Here is a 19,865-nt window from a genome sequence, read left to right on the forward strand (position 1 = left end):
AAATAAATAAATAAATAACACAAAGTGATGTTACCCAAGCAAGGCTTCTAATAAAGGAGTGGCCCTCACCCACCCCTCCCTTCCTGTGCAAGTCCTGCTCACATCAGTTTCCTTCCATCCAATTAGGCGACCTGGGAGACCCAGCCAGTACCGCCCAGATGGACTTCGGAGTGGTGATGGGGTACCTCCAAGAAGCTTACAGGATGGAACCAGGGAAGGTTTTGGACACTCCACATCACTCAAAGTTCCACTGGCTCGATCCCTGCAGATTAGTGAAGAACTACTGAGCAGAAACCAATTGTCCACAGCTGCCAGCCTTGGTCCGTCTGGATTACAGAATCATGGACAGCACTTAATCTTATCCAGGGAAGCCTCTTGGGCAAAACCTCATTATGAATTCAACCTCAACCGTGTGAAGTTCAGGGGAAATGGTGCACTCAGCAACATCAGTGACCTTCCTTTTCTTGCAGAAAACTCTGCCTTTCCAAAAATGGCACATCAAACAAAACAAGATGGAAAAAGGGACATGAGCCATTCATCTCCTGTAGATTTAAAGATACCACAAGTTCGAGGAATGGATCTTTCTTGGGAGTCTCGCACTGGTGATCAATACAACTATAGCTCTTTGGTAATGGGTTCACAAACGGAGAGCGCGCTTAGTAAAAAATTAAGGGCTATTCTTCCAAAACAAAATAGAAAAAGCATGTTAGATGCTGGCCCTGATTCTTGGGGCTCGGATGCTGAGCAGTCTACCTCTGGACAGCCATATCCCACATCGGATCAAGAAGGAGACCCTGGCTCCAAGCAGCCTCGCAAGAAGAGAGGGCGTTACAGACAGTACAACAGTGAGATACTGGAGGAAGCCATCTCGGTGGTTATGAGTGGAAAAATGAGTGTTTCCAAAGCTCAGAGTATTTATGGGATTCCCCACAGTACACTGGAGTACAAAGTAAAGGAGAGGCTGGGCACTTTGAAAAACCCTCCAAAGAAAAAGATGAAATTAATGAGGTCGGAGGGGCCAGATGTTTCTGTAAAGATTGAATTAGATCCCCAGGGAGAGGCAGCACAAAGTGCAAATGAATCAAAAACTGAGTAGGACTATTGTAGAGTGCCAATTACTGTACAAACTGGGTGAGCACTACTGCATCATTGTTAGCTGTCCCTGCTGCACCTGACTTCATTACTGTGACACTTGCTTCTTTGCGGATTTTGCATTGACTTGTGCACAGAGGTGAAAGGTGCATTCTGATTTTGCATATTTTAAATTTCCATGTGCAGTATGGCTCGGAATATTGTTTGGCCTTTTGCATGTTTCTCTACACAGAGAATTGAGTTACCTCACAAAGACCAGATACATGGAAGTGGACTCCTTGCCTGTAGAGCCTGCATGCTTTCTGTTATTCTCTCTCTCTGTCTCTCTCTCTCTGTCTCTCTCTCTCTCTTTTTTTCCTTAAGTTATGTTTGCCTTTTCTTTTAAAACAATTAGGAGGAGGGGGAAAAAAAAACCCTTTTGGAATTCACCTCTGTCATATTGGGAGCTTTATCATTACAAATTGAAAAGCCATCTTACAAAAAATATTGACATTTTTCTTAACATGATTCAACTAATTGAAGGGTTAAACTAAAAAAGATGAACCTTTGACTTTAAGATATTGGATTACTTGATAAATACTTGGGTCATTTATAATTATGCTTTATCATTTCCTTTTCATTATTAAATTTACCTACTAAATTAGCAATGTCTTAGTGCTCACCCAGAGGCGAGGCGTGGAGATGTGCACACACTACCTTCAAAATGTTTCAGTTCATTGCTTGGAACACTACCTTTGCTGTAATTTCATGTGAGATTTCTCTAAGGGTAGAATTTGCTCTCACCAACAAGTGAGATCATAGCCTTATCTCATGGAGGACGCGCTCCCTTCTTACTCAGGAGCAGTCAGGGTACATTTCATGAACAATGGAGGATGCCTCACTTTAGCAAGCTTTGATTTCTTTATACTTTTCAGCATTTTATAGAAGTGGTCATGTATCAACAACTGAGGATTGTTGCAGCCATTAGTTCTAAGGAGTCTAAGCTGTGCTCCCTGGGAGTCAGCACAGAGAGCAATGTGCATTAGTAATTAGGATGTGGCTAAAATGCTGCTTACACTTTTCAGCCTTGATAATTTCTATATAGATGAAGGATCGACAGTTTTTGTTAAGAAGAAAAATTGCAATCCCAAGGTGACCTAATATGATTAGGTTGCATGTTGAATCTGTTAATAGTTCGATTGGTAGTTTAGCTCACTGGAGTTTCTGTTTAATTCAGATACTGCTACAGGATTGGGAGAGGTTGGATTTTAGATTTTAGTTGATTTTGTGTAGCTGACCCCACCCACCCCCCCAATCCCATCCCTTATTCTTATGGCATCCGACATAATACCCCTTCCTGGCCTTTCTGGTTGTTTAGCACACATTTCAGGCCCTTTCTGATCATGTTTGTGTAAGCACTCCTTGAAGAACGTCTTACGCTTTGTTTGAGATGGGCACATGAAATTGCAGTGATTTAAGTTTGGAAGATTTGTTTTTGACAGATAATTACAAGAATTCCTGATAAGTAAAGCCAATGGAAGTTAATCTTTACAATGATCAGATTAAAATTACTATTTTGTGCAAAGCAAAATCCACACCACTTATACCCTATATGCTAGTTTTCTGAGAAAGGTGATTAGGCCCTTCTAAATGCTTAGCCAAACCCCAGAATCATTGACATTTCTGAGTAAAACAAAACAAGCAGTCAAGTGTTCATTAGCTTAAAATGGGTGACTTCAGGAGAGTACTAACCACGTGAGAAGTAGTAGGAATATGTCCATATAGTCCCCAGGCACAAATTCCTTAATGAAACCTTGAACCCATTAATTCAGTTAGGTAAAAGATTGATTCCACTCGTAACCTGTGTGTTCAAAGGTTAGGCACACCATTGCTGCTGTTAAAATTAAGGCACTGCTCATTTTTGACATAGGTTGGGTGTGGATTCCTCTTTTGATTTGGTTATTTTGTAAGGCAATTTAATCAGTGGATGACTGCCTGTTTCTTGGCTTTTTAGTCTCAATGGACAGAGAGTTTGGTGATATTAATGTGACTGCAATATTTCCTAGCCTGGCTGGAAGTTGCAATAAAAACACTATGAGACGCATGATTTTTCATCTGCAGTTGAAGGAAGTTGTATGAGGTTTGCTGAAAGCAAAAGGCTAAGCTTAGGAAGGAAAACCTCCTTTGTTCCCTCTCGGTTTGTTAGCACACAATTAATTGCAGGCATGGTTCCTTTTTGTGCAATGCTTGGGGTACTCAGTAGCCCAAAATTGCTGCAAAAAGATCCTTTGAGAAATTAATTTGTGCTTTTATTTCCTCTCAGAAAGACAACATTGAAGGCCCATCTAATAAAAATCTGGCCCTAAAAGTTGAACTTTTGTACTTTGACTCTTCAGAGAGGTTTAATCCTTGTGATAGTCTGTAGTGGTGTATGAGTTGAGTCTGTAACTTTTGTCATTGGAGTGTAATGCGAGTGACCATTTTACTAACATGACGATTTTCTATGAGTGTTTCAGTGGATGACAATCGAGCAGCAGCATGGTGTGCCTACCCTTTAATGCTGCAGTTTAAATAAGAGAACTTGTATTGTGTCAGTTCAGACTGTAGGCTGAGTTGTAAATAGTGAAAGTTGAGTACTTCTATTATCTGTTTTGGTTAGAAAGTGAATTTTAAAAACAAACCAAACTCTAAACTTCTCAGATAAAAGTCCTGAGACCTGAAGATTGTAATATTCATGTCTGTGAAGCTTTTTAACATTACACTTGAGATCAGTCATGACTTGATATTCAGGTAAATTTTCTTTTCCAAGAAGCTTTTGAATAAGCATATTTTCTCCAAAGGTTGGTTGGTTGGCTGGTTTCTCTCTTCCTCTCTCTTTCTCTCTTTTTTTCTTTTCTTTCTTTTGCTGTTGTGTTATTTCGTTTGAGTATAGATTGTTTTGAAGCACTAATTGCATTACATTGGTAACTGCAATATAAAATTGCCATTATTGTTTCGTGAAGCATGGTTGAAGTTAGATAGTGGCCCCCTTTAAAATTCATGAGCCTCTCAAAAAAAACTAAAAAAAAAAATACAAAAGCTGCTGAATATTTCAAAAGATATATATTTTACCTTATTGTAGGTTTGTAAAGTTAGTTTGTAATATTCAGGTGCACTTTCAATGTTAAACTTTGTGTTCAGAGTTCCATTATACTGCATATTTCTTGGAGGTGGCTGTCAGTCTTCATACCACAGTGATCCCTTAATATTTGATTTCTCTCTTGATTTGCCACTATGCTGTATGGCACTTTCAGTGTAGATATTCTAGTTTGGAGACGTCCTCATAAACGTGTGATGGAGATTGGTCTATTGCATGCCTAATTTCTGCCAGTCAGAGTTTTGCATGGCCCAGACAACAGTTGACCATTTTTATGGTATGGGAAAGTATAGTTCATAACTGCCTGTCACAAAAGCCGTTTTTCTCATATTTTCCAGTAAGGCAAATGATGACATTATTCAAATCAAATAGCATTATTTGAATTAATGGTAGGAAATAATATATTTATAATAAATTCTTGATTTTTAGTGAGAGAACGTTGACATCACACAGTATATAAGCTACAGTACTGTGAAATCAAAAAACACTAAACAGTTGTAGGAGAGATATAGTTGGGATGGTATTTTCTTATTAGCGTTCTTACTTCTGAAAGCAGAATTGGCAGGCATGATCCAGTAGAGTGTATTATTTTACTTTGTTCATTAGCTTCTCAAATGACCTAATTGTATTGTGTTGAGCTATACACTTTCATTCTGCTCCCCATATACCATGAAGGACAAGGTCTCTCTTTCAGGAAAAAATATTTATATTTGTGTATAATACTTTTTAATATAAGTTTGTTGTTATTCTGAAGTTTAGATGTTGCTTGATCAGACTTTGCTACAGCAGATGATGACTATGATCATGCAAGGCTTTGTGTAATAGTAGGTCCTTATGTGAAGTTAACTACTGTTGAGTTCTGGTGAGCAAGCTCAGAGGTGTGAAGTGTGGATTAGCTTTATTTGGTACAGTTTTACTTTACAACATTGAAGTGCTTTAGAACTCTGGTTATCTTATATAAATCATTACCTCAACCAATTGGCATTTCTGTTCCCCAGTGTTTTAACCTTAGCTGTAATATGAACTGTATGGGGTCAGATAGCAGAATGTTATGTGGCACAAGGAGGTGTTTAGTTCCCAATTTTCTGGAGAGAACTCTTAAGTTGGACTTAAATTGACTACCTGCTGTGACCCGTGTCCTAACTACCTTCTGTCAGTAGGCACCCTTGGAGCTGCTAGTGTGCTCTCTGCCTGCCCCAAGTAAGCACATGTTGCTGGGCCTGGTTCTAAGCCTTTCTGATCCTTTTACATTTTATTGCCCCATGATGGTGAAGCTTAGATTTATTTGGTTATTTTCATAAAACAAATTGTTAGGTCAGTGTCAGAACCTGAAATTATTTTGAGCTGTCAAAGCATATGTATGTGTGACAATTAGTGTTACGTCAGCAATTATTACATCCCAGTAGCTTTCATTTTGAAGCAAATTTCTGAACCTGTACTTTATTTAACCAACTGCTTGAGGTTGTTTTCACATCTCCATTCTTGTATTTATTCAGGTTGCTGTCATTGGTGATAGAAATGACAATAGGTTGGATGGCCACTTGGTATTCTATTAGCAGATTGAAAGTTACAGGTTAAACTTTGGCCTTCAGGAAGATGGAGGATATCGCAGACCATTTTTCTCATTCCCTTTTCATTAGAATTAATTTACATTAATATACTGGTCAATCCAGTATTCTTCAGACCTTGATGGCTGTAGCCAAATAATCCATCTAGGAGACTGCTGAACTACATAAACTCTTTGTGGTTGGTTGGTTATTTGTTTTCTTTAAATGTACTGAAAAAAATACATTTATACGCGCGCGCGCGCGCACACACACACACACACACACACACACACACACACACACACACACACACACGTCGTACAAGGAATACAGACCTCCCTCCTCTTTTATGTTGGAATAATTCTGTCCTTGAGACTTGATCTGTAAACGAGATGACAGGGAAATCGAGGAAATGCTCTCTGTGTCCTCTTTACTCTCACTTTTGCATTCTCCTAAAGAGGGAGACTTTAGCCTGTGGCGTCAACACTGTGGCTAAGTTTTGTGTTACAAAGGATTTTGGAGCAGGAGATGGACCGGTGTGAACTTTAGAGAACAGAACACAGCTCAGCTGCCCCAGCCCCAGCTGTACTAAATAAACTCAGAGAGAGTCTCAAGACACTGTACTAAAATTTGATCATGTGCATTTGATAGGAAAATTTTTTACATTGTTTGAAAATGAGAATTGAATCTGATGTTTGTTTGGCAGACAGTAAACGAGTTAATTTACAATATTTGGGAGGTAATTTTTAAGATTGCCAGTTCCTTTAGAACTGTATCTGTAAAAAGCATGGAAGGAAGCACTTTCAGTAAACCATAGATTTATTGGATATAGCAAATATTCATAATATTTAACTTTTATTGTTTGAATGTGAAATGAATTCTTTACTCCTTGAACTGTCGTTGAACAGGCTCAAGATATTTTCAACACTGGAAATGGCCCTACACACATACCAAATAAATGACCTAAAGCAGTGAGACATTTGAAGATTCATACCTCTTAAACTTAGATTTGTCTTGAAAAACAGTTTGTGAACCTATAACCAGTATTAGTGCAGTCTTGGGTTCCTTGTTCTGCATAATTGCACCCTTTCTCAGGTATGTCCTGAAAACATAAATTTTTAAATCTCTTTGGAGATTAGATTCTCAGTGGATAGTGTGTAAGGGGTGGGGGAGGGGGGGAGGGGAGTAGTTGGACACAGGATACTGACACAGTAGAGCAGGGATTTTTAACATTCAGTAGCCAAATAGAATTTCAGGCTAGCATATTTTTACCCCCACAGAATGAACAAAATGGTTCCTATTTGATAAACAACCAGCGCTACACTCCTGAGTCTTTCATCAGTGACTTTCCTGCTTGATGGAAGGGTGTATATATAGCAAACCTCACTATCGATAGGAAAGCACGTCCCCAAACTTTTAAAGTTCTAGAAAAGGGATAAGTCAGCACTTTTCTGTTAAAACACTAAAGTCTTAATTTACCTTCAGAGTCTTAGGTACTGTAAGTTTTAGGATGATTATTTTAAAAACCATAACTACATGATATGGGGTCAGATCACATTTATATAAATAATTCTTATTTTAACAAAGGACAATAACATTTTGTATCTTTCTAGTACTTCTATGTAATTGCCTCATTTTCCCCATTTCATTTAAGCATTCCTGGCTTAGGAATTTGGAATTTGAGAGGAAGCAAGGGGAAATTTCCCCCAGTGAAACATGTTATCAGACCATTTTAGATGTGTAGATCACTAAGGAAATGGGTAGGGATTCTCTCCTTTAAGTCTTCAGGGAATGAGCAGTATTTAGAATCTTTGGCTGAAATTCAAGCCTTTTTACTGTGTAAATTTTTAATACTAATTCACTGACAGGCTTTTTACATCAGAGGACTGATATGGATCTTAATGGTTTTAAGTTGTGGAAGGGTATATTTCTAAAACCAAGGGGGGGGGGTTGATTAACTAGGTTAGTATTACCAGCATTAGTGAGTTTAAGAAATCTTAGTATGTAATAGCGAAGTGTTTGATTAAAAGTCTAATCCTATATTGCTAGTCAAAATTAGTTACATTCTGATCTAGGAAAGATAGTCATTGGATATTGATATGCTGTGCTGTCAGGAAAAAAAAAAAAAACAGAAGAAACCTTTATCTGACTCCCATGTGTGCGTGTTCTGGTGGGATGTCTACTTAACAGTGGCTTGTTGCTGCTTTGGGGGAAACGCATAAACTATACATGGAGTGTTTGCAGATGATTCTTTATGACCTCCACTTTAAACTGTCAGACATTGGTATTTTATCAGTCCACACTGTTAAATAAAGCTAATGTTCTTAGAAAATCAACTTGTACACACTGTTTAAAACCCTCAGGGACAGTCTTCACACTTTCCTCACTCAATTCAGGTACTTTGATGCTATTCTTAAACCTAACAGTGACTTGTATTGTTCTGTTTTGCTTTTATTTCAACGTGCTGGTAGCACATCTTTGATGAATGTCAACTTAAAAACTCAGTTCAGGTATCCAGGTATAACTCAGCCAAACAGATTTTAAAGCTGCATAACTTTCCAGCACACGGTGCCTCACACTCTTATAGTGGCATTCTATAGATTCAGTTATAACTACTGAGCAGATAATATGGGGGTTCCTGTTAACAGTGTATTTTTTTAAACATGCATACATGTATAGCCACCACACACTAGATATATATTTTTCAATGCCACTGATAGCCAGCACAATGAAAATAAGTGACATTCCTAGCTGCTTCTGTAAGCTGACAGATGCAGCTCCTCCTTGATGTGGCTCTTGTTTCTTCATCATAGCTACTACTAAATTCAAGCACTGGCCCTTGGGTGTCTGACCTCTACATTCTATTTATGCAATGTCTTCAGAGAATCTGTGCACTGGCCACTGTGATGGAACCATTGGGCCGTAAGTGCTTTGAGTTTATCAGTAGTGAGTCTGCCAAAGTTGGTATTTTAACATGAAGGATGTAAAATGTCAAACAGTGAGCAGAGGTCTAGGTCTGCATACAGCAGGAAGTCTTATCTCAGTGTACTTTACAGCCTCAGAGACCTCAGTGACAAGCTCCTTCTGATGGTGACTTGTCTTTTTAAACACTTGTTTTCCACAGTGCTACCTAACTGTGGTTAACAAAGTAAGTCACCCCTCTGCTTTCCTATTTGATATCTTACATCCGAAAGAAACTCTAAAACCCATAGCCTTTGAAGACATGGAAAATGGCATTTTTCAGATTTCTAGAAGTTCAGCGTCATGCAACAAAACAGGAACCCCCTTACTCTATGGACCTCATTTCAATATACTGTTTACAGTTTGACGGAATTGTATAATTTAATATTTCTCTTGTACTGTAGTTAATATTTATTTACAGATTTTTTTGTACTGTGTGATTTGAACTTTTTGTTCTTGCTATAATCATTTGTTTATGTAGTAGAGCACTTATGATCACAAATTAAGTTTTTGGGTTTGATTGCACTACATTAAATTTTTTAATGCAGTTCTGATTTTGACTGGACTAAAATAAGCTGTGTCTTAATGTATGTGATGAGTACTTAAATTTTAATTCATGTGGTTCCCCTTTTTTTTAATTCTTTTTTTTTTTTTTTTTTTTTTTTGCATTGTATGTCAGAAGCACTACTTCTTTTGTGCATGTGTAAGACGTAATGGTTCCATTGTATTATTTGACCATGACATTTTGGAGAAACATTCCCAGCTGTAATGTTGTGTATGGTAGTTCTCACTGGATGCTAGACTTTAAAAACCACTATTCTTCTAATAAATTTTGTTGTGAAAACCTGTTTTTAAAGCTTGGTTTGTGCTGCTTCAGATTTTAGTGCTTTTAAACGGTTCACAGAAAAAGGGTGAATAGAGTGCTATGAGATGCACATGGCAGTCAGTCTGTGCCTCTGTCCAGATGAAACCTTTTATTTGGATCACTAGAAATGCTGCTGCAGAATTAGAGGTTCCCATTCTAATGCACACACCACCTTGTCTCTCAAGTGCTCACTGACTGATCCTATCCCTGGGTTATACATTCGTTTTATTGAATTGTTTACTTAAGATTAATCTTTTCAGCAAACCAAGGTTTCACAAGGCCATCTTCTGCCTAAAAGTCAGTTTTTCATAATTAAAGTAAAACTTCTTGGGGTTGGGGATTTAGCTCAGTGGTAGAGCACTTGCCTGGCAAGCACAAGGCCCTGGGTTTGGTCCCCAGCTCCGAAAAAAAAATAAAATAAAATAAAACTCCTTAGTGGATTGTTTGCCAAAACAGAAATCTTTAACAACTCGTTTGCTCTTGAGGCAGGAATAGTAAAGCCTCATGGCAGCTGGTGCAGGGTCGGTGCAGTCGTCTAAGCTGTTGGGAGGCTGCTGCAGAGCGTGCTGTGCTGATGGAAGCTAGGGGTAAAGCCAGAGGTGATAAAATGGCTCTTAAAGGGGTTAGAGGAACTGAATTAATGATCCTAAAGATTAGAAAAATGAGCAGAATATTTTAGGAAGCTTTTTCAACCTTGCATTGAATATAAACAAATTTTACACTCATATTTGATATTGTACATAGTTGATTATTTTTTATTTGGTCTGAGACAGATTGGCTATACAACTTACGTCTTTTCTGTTGTTTGTGAAAATAAGGTTTCTGGTTGGTAATACAGATGTCTATTGCTTTCATTTTTCCTGTTCACTTACGATGTGTTTGTAGAATATTCTTCTGGAAATTAATTATTCATAAATCTCATGGCTTGTTCCTTGTCATTTCTTGCTACTGTCCACTGTAAACCGGTGTCCCAGTCAGTGTGACAAGACTTCAGATAGCTCCTGTGTGAACGTGTGCTTCAGTAGCCTGTCTTCAAGCTCCTGTTTGGCTTTTGAACTAAGTTTTGGCCCAAGTTTTAAAAGTGCCATCTTTTAAATCAGAATTTCTTTGATTATGCTTATGTTTGAGGGTTAGTTCGGGCATCCTGGTGTCTTAACAGGTACAGGAAGCAGAGAAACTCTCTAATAGCAGAATAACAGGAGTTGCATAGGGGCAGTGCAATGGAAGCAGTGGTGTGTCATATCCCGAGTCATAGTCCTTTGAGACTGAATTTCCTCAGACATGAAAACATGCTAGCTCATGTAATTCCAGACCTTGTAATGAGTGAGGCACAGGAGATAGCTGCTCTTGTCATAGTCAGTTTATACCATTATTTGATTCCAAGGTAAGCACTGTAACAATTGTTCTTCAGGTCACAGGCTGTTGCTTTCCTGTTGTGTGTGCTTGAGTGGAGTGCGTAGTGTAAACCTCAGATAGCATTTACAGCTAAAGTAGACAGGGCTGATTTCAGAGGTTAGCGAGACATAAATGGCAAAACATTGTAAAAAAACGAAAGAAAGTGTGCCACAGCTTAAGCCACTGTTGGGTCATTGTTCCCATAGGATCCAGGAAAGAAAGCAAATGTCAGAACTCTGTAATGGTTGGGGCGGAGCTTGTGGCACAGTGGAGAACCGTTGCATACCGCAGTTAGGTCCTCAGTTGATCTGGATAAGTTACAAGAAGCCCCTGAGTCTCTGAGGGTTTTGTAAGCATCCAAGTTTGTAGTGCTTATTGATTACCCACTCATTTAAACGTTCAACAAGTTTTACCAGAAACATACTTGTGTTTTTAATCTGAGATGAGGATGTTTGAAAGGCTTATTGGGGGGTTGGGGATTTAGCTCAGTGGTAGAGCGCTTGCCTAGGAAGCGCAAGGCCCTGGGTTCGGTCCCCAGCTCCAGAAAAAAAAAGAAAAAGGGGAAAAAAAAAAAAGCGAAACAACCTGAGAGTGGCTTTGGACAGAACATACTAACTGTAACCTTGGGCCCATTGGGCCCATTACTTAATCTCTCTAAACCTACATTTCGAAATGGGAAAATAAAGTTGTCTTTGTTTAAAAAAAAAAAAAAGAAAGGCTTATTGGTAGTTTTTCAGCCTTGAATCCTTCTTAATTACATGCAAAATAATTAGTTTGACTATTGGGAAATAAGTAGCAACTCTTTATAGAGTAATTAGGCCTTAGAAACTAGTTACATTATTGCAGTATTTTCTAAATAAAAAAGTATCAAAATAGATTTGTCTTATATTCAGAAAAAGTCCAGAGTGTTAAGTGTTTATTGTGTACTGTAAGTCAATGAGGCAGTTCTTTTGCACGAGTAAGCAAGCACTCCCTTTTTATTCTAAGTTGTTACAGTTTCTCTTCTGGGTGCTGGCTGATTCCACCTTCGATACCTGAATATTAACATAACAAACAGGGGGAGGTCTGGGGGGAGGGGTGTGTGTCATAAGTTGTATCCAGTTTTAGCCAAAGTTAACTTCTTATGGAATTGAGTCCTCCACCAGAGTACTGTGATAATTTATACATGTAAAACTTAAGCATATTCTCTATTTTCAAAGTGTCTTACAGGAGCCCTCATTCCCCCGCCTCACCCTCACCCCTTCATCCCCCAACCCCCACTGCCCTTTTAATATAATTCAGAAGTTTAAGCCAGGTGTAGTAGCATAGTCTTTAACTCCAGTACTTGGGAGGCAAGAGAATCATGAGTTCAAAGTTAGTTGGGGCCACAAAGTTAGACTATCTCAAAATGTGGGAAAATTTTGTCATCCTGGCTATTTTCTTCTCCATTTTATTTGTGTATGTGGGAGTTCTGTCTGTGTGTATGTTGTTCATTACTTGCCTACCTGATGCTGTAGAAGCCAGAAGAGGGCATTCAGTCTTCTTAACTCGAGTTAGAGAGGGTTCTAAACTGCTGTGTAGGTGCTGGGAAATGAGCCCAAGGTCGTCCTTCTGGAAGAGCAGTGAGTGCCCTTAACCATCTTTGTATTCTTTCTCTCTCTTCTTTCTTTCTTTCATATGTTTTGGTGCAATGATTGATGTTTTTGACTGCATGTATGTGTGTGAGGGAGTCAGATCCTCCCCTGGAACTGGCATTACAGACAGTTGAGAGCTGCCATTTGGGTGACGGGGATTGAACCCTGGTCCTCTGAAAGAGCAGCCAGTGCTCTTAACTGCTGAGCCTTCTGTCCTGTCCCCTCTTAACCTTTTTTCAAGAGTGTAGTTTTGTACAGTTAAATAAGACATGGGGGCTTGGTTAACTTACTGACTAATGTACCATTCTAATCTTTAATTCTTGAGAACGCGACTATTGGTAAATTAAAGGGATTTCACCTTCTCCATGCCCTTAGCACAATTCCAAGCCATTGCACTTTTAATAATACCACAGCAGCATGATTCCCTCAACCTAAAATGAGAATGAGGGATTTTACCTTTGGATTCAGCTAAACCAGCTAGATCTCAATTCTGGTTTGATTGAAGAAAACATAGGAAGTGAGTAATACCCACTATTAAAAATAGAACTTGGATACAGAACTGAAATTATAAGTTGAAGCCTTTTAAAGGCCTGATAAACCTGAGTAGATGATACAAAGTGAGGTGGTATCCCAAGTTACCCCAAGTCTGAGAAACAGGATTTGATGGGCCCAGTTTTAAAGTCCTAGCCTTCTCTTCCATTGCTCTATGGTTTTAACAAGTTACCAAGCCTCTGTTCTGACCCTCCATAAACAAGGGCTGTAGTGCCTGGCATATCTAGTTGCCACGGAGCCTAAATAAGGTGCCTCATGTAAAATAGCACAAAGGCAAGTTAGTTTTTACCGGTCTCATGCAAGTACCCAATAAATTAAAGCAGAAGTAAATTCTTAGGAGGGGTCATAAGTTGCTGCAAACATAGAAAATCAGATAGTTGTGTCATGTGAAGATTATTAGAACTTTGAAAATGAGGCATGAACAAAATCTTATTTTAACCCCAGTTGATAACTATGGCTAAAACCTAGAAAAGTGCTTTTCTGCATTTTGTGGTCTTGTTTAGGGAAAATTAATCAAACCAGTCATTCCTTGTTTGTTCACTTGTTTTTTATTTTAACTAAATCAAAATATAATGTGTCAAAGTAGAAGATATAGTTTAAAATTATATAGAGAGCTAGAAAGATAGCTTATCAGTTACGGGTACTGGCTGATCTTCCAGAGGACCATGGTTCAATTCTTAGCACCCACATACAGCTCAAAACATCTATAACTCCAGTCTCAGGATCCAGTGCCCTCTTCTTGCCCTTGAAAGCACCAAGCACATACATGGTACACATAACATATTTTCAGGCAAGTACACATAAACTAATATTTTTTTTAATGTCACAGTGTTCTATTGCTGTGAAGAGACACTATTACCATGTCAGCTCTTATTCCAAAAGCATTTAGTTGAGCCTTGGTTGTAATTTCAGAGGTTTAGTCCATGATCAGCATGGCAGGAAACATGGCGGCATGCAGGCAGACCTGGCGCTGGAGAGGTCCTACATCTGGATTGGCAGGCAGCAGGAAGAGAGTGGGAGAGACAGACAGTAGGACTAGATTGGGCTTTTGAAAGCCCACCCCCAGTGACACTTCTCCCAACAAGGCCACACCTCTTAATCCTTCTCAAGTAGTCCCACTCCATTTAAAGCCTATGCGGATCATTTTTATTCAAACCGCCACACATATAAATTTTAACTACATTTAAATATACAAAAATATACCACTTTTCAAGGTCAAAAATTTATATACTTTGGATCTCGTCTTTTTTTTTAAGTAGGTAGTACTTTTTTTTTTTTTTTTTGGTTCTTTTTTTTTGGAGCTGGGGACCGAACCCAGGGCCTTGCACTTCCTAGGCAAGCGCTCTACCACTGAGCTAAATCCCCAACCCCAGGTAGTACTTTTTAATACCTGTGTGTGGGAGTGTCCATTTAATAATCAAAACTAGTTTTTTCACAGGCACGGTGGTTTAAGTCTCCACAGGGCTAGAGAGGTGGGTGCAGGTGCATCACAAATTCAAACCATTGTGGGTTACAGAGCAGACTATTCCCTCCCCACAAATAAACAACAAACCTTTAACCTCTCCCAGACCATCTGGGTTCACCTACATGACTGCTCGTAATCCCCTTTTACATCCAGTCCCAGGGAATCTGACACCCTCTTCTGGCCTCTGTGGGCAGCAGGTATGCACTTGGTGCACATATGTGCAAACAGAACACCCATACACATAAAATTTTTTAAAATTGTTAATCTCTAGACCTCAGTTGTTTTTTTGTTTGTTTGTTTGTTTGTTTGGGGTTTTTTGGGTTTTTTTTTTTTTTTTTGGTTTTTTGTTTTGTTTTGGTTTTTTGGAGCTGAGGACCGAACCCAGGGCCTTGCATTTGCTAGGCAAGCTCTCTACCACTGAGCTAAATCCCCAATCCTTAGACCTCAGTTTTATACCCAAACATTTCCTTTTTTTTTTTTTATCTAACCCCCGTGAAGTAAACTATTGAGAATATTAAATCTTAAGTATCTTGAAATAGTTACTTAAGCATTATGTATTGTGTGCATCTGAAGTAATTTACTGTATGCCCTGTCAAAGGCATTGAGCTTTAGGATCCACCACACACGTGTTCTAAAATCTAAAATGTCAGTGGTAGGAACTAGACCTCAAGAGAACGTGAGAGGGGTTGGGGATTTAGCTCAGTGGTAGAGCGCTTGCCTAGGAAGCGCAAGGCCCTGGGTTCGGTCCCCAGCTCCGAAAAAAAAGATCCAAAAAAAAAAAAAAAAAAAAAGAGAACGTTGAGAAAAGAGGTTTCATAGAGACGTGGTGAAGGCAGGAGGCCGTACAGTCATTTTTTCGGTATGTCGTCTGGAACCGCTCTTCTCTCACCTGAAGAGAGTAAGATTATTTGTCAGAAGCAGAGCAGTTCATTTCTTGAGCAGAAACAAAGTTGTGTTACTGAGATGGTTATGGAGAATGTGGCATCCTTTGTTTCTGTCAGCTCCTCCCATTGCTGTTTTAGATGGACATCCCTCTGCCCCCACTGCCCTGCAAATTAGTGATTTTTTTTTTTAGCCTTGAAATTATGATTACCACTAAGGAAGTACATACCTACTCGTTGAAATGTATCTGGTAGAAGACTTCTTTGCTTGGCCCATGCCAGGTCTTTAAACAGTTGTCCTAACTGCTCCTCAAAGCACCATTGTAAGATTAGTTCTTTGTCCCTCAGAGAAGGAACCGCTTCTGTCTGTATTTTGCCTAAGATGATTTCAACTAAAGGGCAGTTCCCTAAAGGACGGTTTTATTTTCACTTCAGAAGAGGAAAGGCAAGGTAGAAAGCTCTTGAGCCTCTGTGACTCCTCCTGCTCTCTCTCCTGTGGTGGTGACCTTACCTCCCAGAGGTCCAGCTCTGTGGGGCTCAGGACATAGGACACTTCTCAGCTCAAGGCTGCCCTGGCCAGAGTTCTGCCTGGGCCTGAAACGTAAACTGGATGATTTCCTATAGTCTGTTTCAGAGTTCCTCAGGAGTTCTCAGAGCGCTTGGTCTGTATTCTTACCAAGTTAGTGCTCAGTTCCAGCACGCGGTAGTGTAACTTAAGGAGTTGTTTTAAATTTAAAACAGTCTAAAATCTTGTCCTTCGCATCCTTTGAATTCCCTTTTGTCTAATGAACACCAAATGTGGTATGTCTGACCTTGTGATGTCTTGCCTGGGATGATTGAGTGAAGCAAAAGTGGATTTGGTGGGGGTGGGGGGGAGGCCTTGAGAAGTGGTTGGTTGGGAGGCCATCACACTGCTGGGAAGGGGTTGGCTCACTCTGGTTTCGCGTTCCCATGTCTAGCACCTCCTGTTCACATGTGCCGAAAAGCCAAAACTAAAGAGTCAACTTGAACTCGTGTCCTCATCCTTGCGTGGTAAACACTTCGCTGGCTGGGCTAGCTCCCCAGTTCTACCTCTGTTATTTCTCCTAGCCAGTTCTACGGTTAGAAAACTTGAGTGTTAACAACTTGGTGGGTACAACTGTGCACAGTTTTGTTGTATAAAGAAACATTTGCACACCCATGCACACTTTGACTAGACAGAGTTCTGTCATACCTTTTGAGTCATTCCTTTGTTGAGATATGATTGATAAATTCGAGATAATCGAGAGTAGATAATGCTTTCCTTGTGGTGCCAGGAAACCTTGTCCTTAGGGAGAGGACACTCAGGCCTGTCACAGCTCAGGGGAGTCTTCCTCAGGCACATGGTTTCTTCAGCCATAAGCACTTGCTCTTGGGAGCAAGGACAACAGCAATAGGATGCATGTTTTGGGAGTCTCCTGGACAGCCTAGCCAAGTATTCAAAAGAGGGATTCTCTTGGATGTTACGGTTTTTTTTAAAGGTGGCTCTTACAGAAAGCACGATTAACCCAGTGAGAAAAGTTCATTAAAACTATATATATAAAAAAACATAAAACTGTGTGTCTTTTAAAGATACATAGTGAAATTTCTTGTAGTTTTTTCTGGCATCCTTACTGCTTTACCCTTCTACCTCTGTGTGTACCTGCCTCCCTTAAGAACCACCCTTCCCACCGACCCTATCGGATCATTTATACCCTCCTAACCCCGTCTATGCTCCCAGCCCCCTAACCTGTCAGCAGACTCACCGTATCCTGAAAGAGATCTAGATCAGGAGAGAAGAAGTGGGACACGTTCTTCCTGGTAACCGCCTGACAAGTGAACAGCTTGTACACCTTGGTAGGGCACGGGGCATACATTTTCATGTTTTGTTTAAAGAAACAAGCCAAGCTGAATACTCTAGTCCTAGTCTGCGTCGTTTAAGGTCTCCTTTCTCCTCTGTATTTCTCTCTGCTCCTAACATTAGCTCCCCTGTGCTTACTGTTGGTCTTGTTCGGTCAAGAAAAACCTATTTTGGTCATCAGCGATACTGATTTGCCCGCACAGCAGTCTTTGGGTGGCTGCACCCCAACTGCTGGAGAGAGTACCTGACTATTACTCCCAGAGTCTAGAGTCTCACACCTGACATTTAGCTTCCTGCCACATTTGATCTGTTCTTCAGTACACAATAACCTGAGCGGTGACTGGCCACCATTTATATTAGCCACGGGAATGTAAGTATTGCAGTGTTGACCAAATAGGAGAGCTCAGCTATGCCTCACCTCTGGTCTGGAAAAACATCACTGAGTAAATCATTAAGATAGGGTTGTGAAGCAACCAGTTGCTTTTAAACTGTGCCTTTTTTATGAATATTATCTTATCCTTTACCACGCCCTTCTGAACTAGGCTTTGAGCTGAAGGTAGGACGACTGAGTGATCAAGGTCACGTAGGCCATTTCTCACCAAGGAGATAAACCAGGACTGATTCCAAGACCTACACGTCAGGCTCCCTCTTCTTTTATAGCCTCTTTCTAATTTACCAATCCCTGTGATCTTACTGTGCTTTGGAGGTGGGCTTCCGCCTGCTAAATAATTCACTTACCTATTACAGGGAGGCCTCTGTTGAGCAAAAGTAATGATTTCAACCTAACATGAGATCAGACAGAGGACTGCAGCATCTGTGATACGTTTTTTTCATAAGGATCTTATCTAGTCCGGTGTCCAGAACGTAATATGATGCAGACTACTCAGTGAGCTAAAGTCCAGGTGCTTCCACAGTCAGAGGGAGGGAATTCTCTGCACGGCAGAGTCTCTGCTCTTCAGTTAGCGAATTGCCTGGTAGTAGCCAAAGTTAGTGCAGGTGCTGTACCTGGGCTGTGTCAGAGATGCAGGGAGCTCACACACTGCCCAGCAAAGGCAGACCTTCAGCGTTTAAATCAGATCGGCAGCATTTTTTAAAAGCCAAACATGGGAAATGCAGCAATATAAAAAATACCAGGAAGTTGAGGTTAACTCAAAACATTAAATAGCTGAACGGTAAGAAACTAAAAACCATCTAAATTTAGTTTCTCTTTAAAACCTTTTTGGGTGGGGGGAGTAAATCATTTGGAGTCACAGCGGAAAGTAGTTTTATGGCCGTAGTTGTAAAGTTAGCTGTTTAATGATAGTTGGACAAAGGTTAGTGTTAATATGCAGCCTCTCAGCCCCAAGGACGCCACTTACTGCTGGGCTCCTACCTATGCATCCAAATTGCCTGCAAAGCCCGTCAGATCTAGAGCTCTAACGCATCTCCACTGAGAGCCATCATTTGCGGTCCGTGCCTTCCTATGTCCTGATAGGGATGAATACTGATTCTCAGACAAATAAAGGCAGCATGGCGGGAAAAGAGATATGCTAAGTGATGGTACGATTCTGTAAAGAATTACACCAAAATATTTTTTAAAATTCAGGGGATGGCAAGATGGCTCAGTGTATCTAAGTGTTTGCCACCAAGCCTGATGACCTGAGTTTAATCCTAGGGACCCACATGTTTGGAAGAACAAAGCATACTCACAGAATTTGCCCTCTGACTTCTATCTGTATTCTGTGGCACATGTGCACGTGAGAATGGATGCACACATACGTGATATAAATGTAATTAAAGTCTAGCTGGTGGTGGTAACACATAACTGCAATCCTCATACTTGGAGGGTAGAAGCTAGAGAATGAGTAGTAGCTCAAGGTTAGCCTCAGCTGTACAGAAAGTTTCAGGTCACTCTGGGAGACAAATAAAAACCTTGACTGCTTTTGCTGGTGTGTGCTCCCACATCCGTAACCAAGCACATAAGAGGCTGTGGCAGCCTTGCCGGCTGAGGCACTGGGTGAGCTAGCTCTGCCTCCCAGAGCTTTCAGTTGGCCCACTTCACCATCCACTCTATCTGTGAACTGCTGAAGTAGTCTGAAGGGCTCAGCCCTGCAAATCCATAGCTGCAGGATCTCCTGACGCAGACCACAGGGTACCCGGGAGGAGCCCTGGTAAGGACGTAGTGTTGATAGAGTAGCAAAAGCCAGAGGTCTTGAACCAGACCAGTGACTCCTTGCAACGAACATTTGCAAGTAAAGATGTGTGGACCGAAGGGTATACTGTGGGACACACTGTGACTCACTACAGCTTCCTCAGTGAGATTTTTGTTGTTGTTTTCTTGGGGAAGGGAAGGATAGAAGATATACAGAAAGACGTGGAGCTGAATGGGATTCACTGCATGGTGTGAAATCCACAAAGAATTAGAAGTTTGAGGGGGAAAAAAAAAGACAGAGGCAGGAGGATCAGAGAGGGCTGATGCAAGTCCGGCCTAGCCAGGGCTGCATAGCGAGACTCTGTTCCATGTTGGAAACACAGAAAGCAA

The 19,865-nt window shown here is 40.3% G+C and overlaps 1 protein-coding gene across 10 annotated transcripts in view; it reads left to right on the forward strand.

The window, feature by feature from the left end:
- Lcor (ligand dependent nuclear receptor corepressor) overlaps nt 1-19,865 on the forward strand; it is a 107,021-nt gene that overhangs the window by 71,274 nt on the left and 15,882 nt on the right. The window contains exon 8 of one of the 10 annotated variants that reach the window (XM_039085738.2): nt 127-9,559. The exons of 8 other annotated variants lie outside the window; for them this stretch is intronic. In XM_039085738.2, coding sequence (XP_038941666.1) covers nt 127-1,096 — 970 coding nt within the window. In that variant the 3' untranslated portion in view covers nt 1,097-9,559. Of the gene's footprint in view, nt 1-126; nt 9,560-19,865 lie in introns of those variants that run through there. One more of the 10 variants, NM_001372249.1, reaches the window with a different exon arrangement.

The sequence above is a fragment of the Rattus norvegicus genome, chromosome 1 (genome assembly GCF_036323735.1).
Source record: "Rattus norvegicus strain BN/NHsdMcwi chromosome 1, GRCr8, whole genome shotgun sequence".
NCBI classification, from domain to species: domain Eukaryota; kingdom Metazoa; phylum Chordata; class Mammalia; order Rodentia; family Muridae; genus Rattus; species Rattus norvegicus.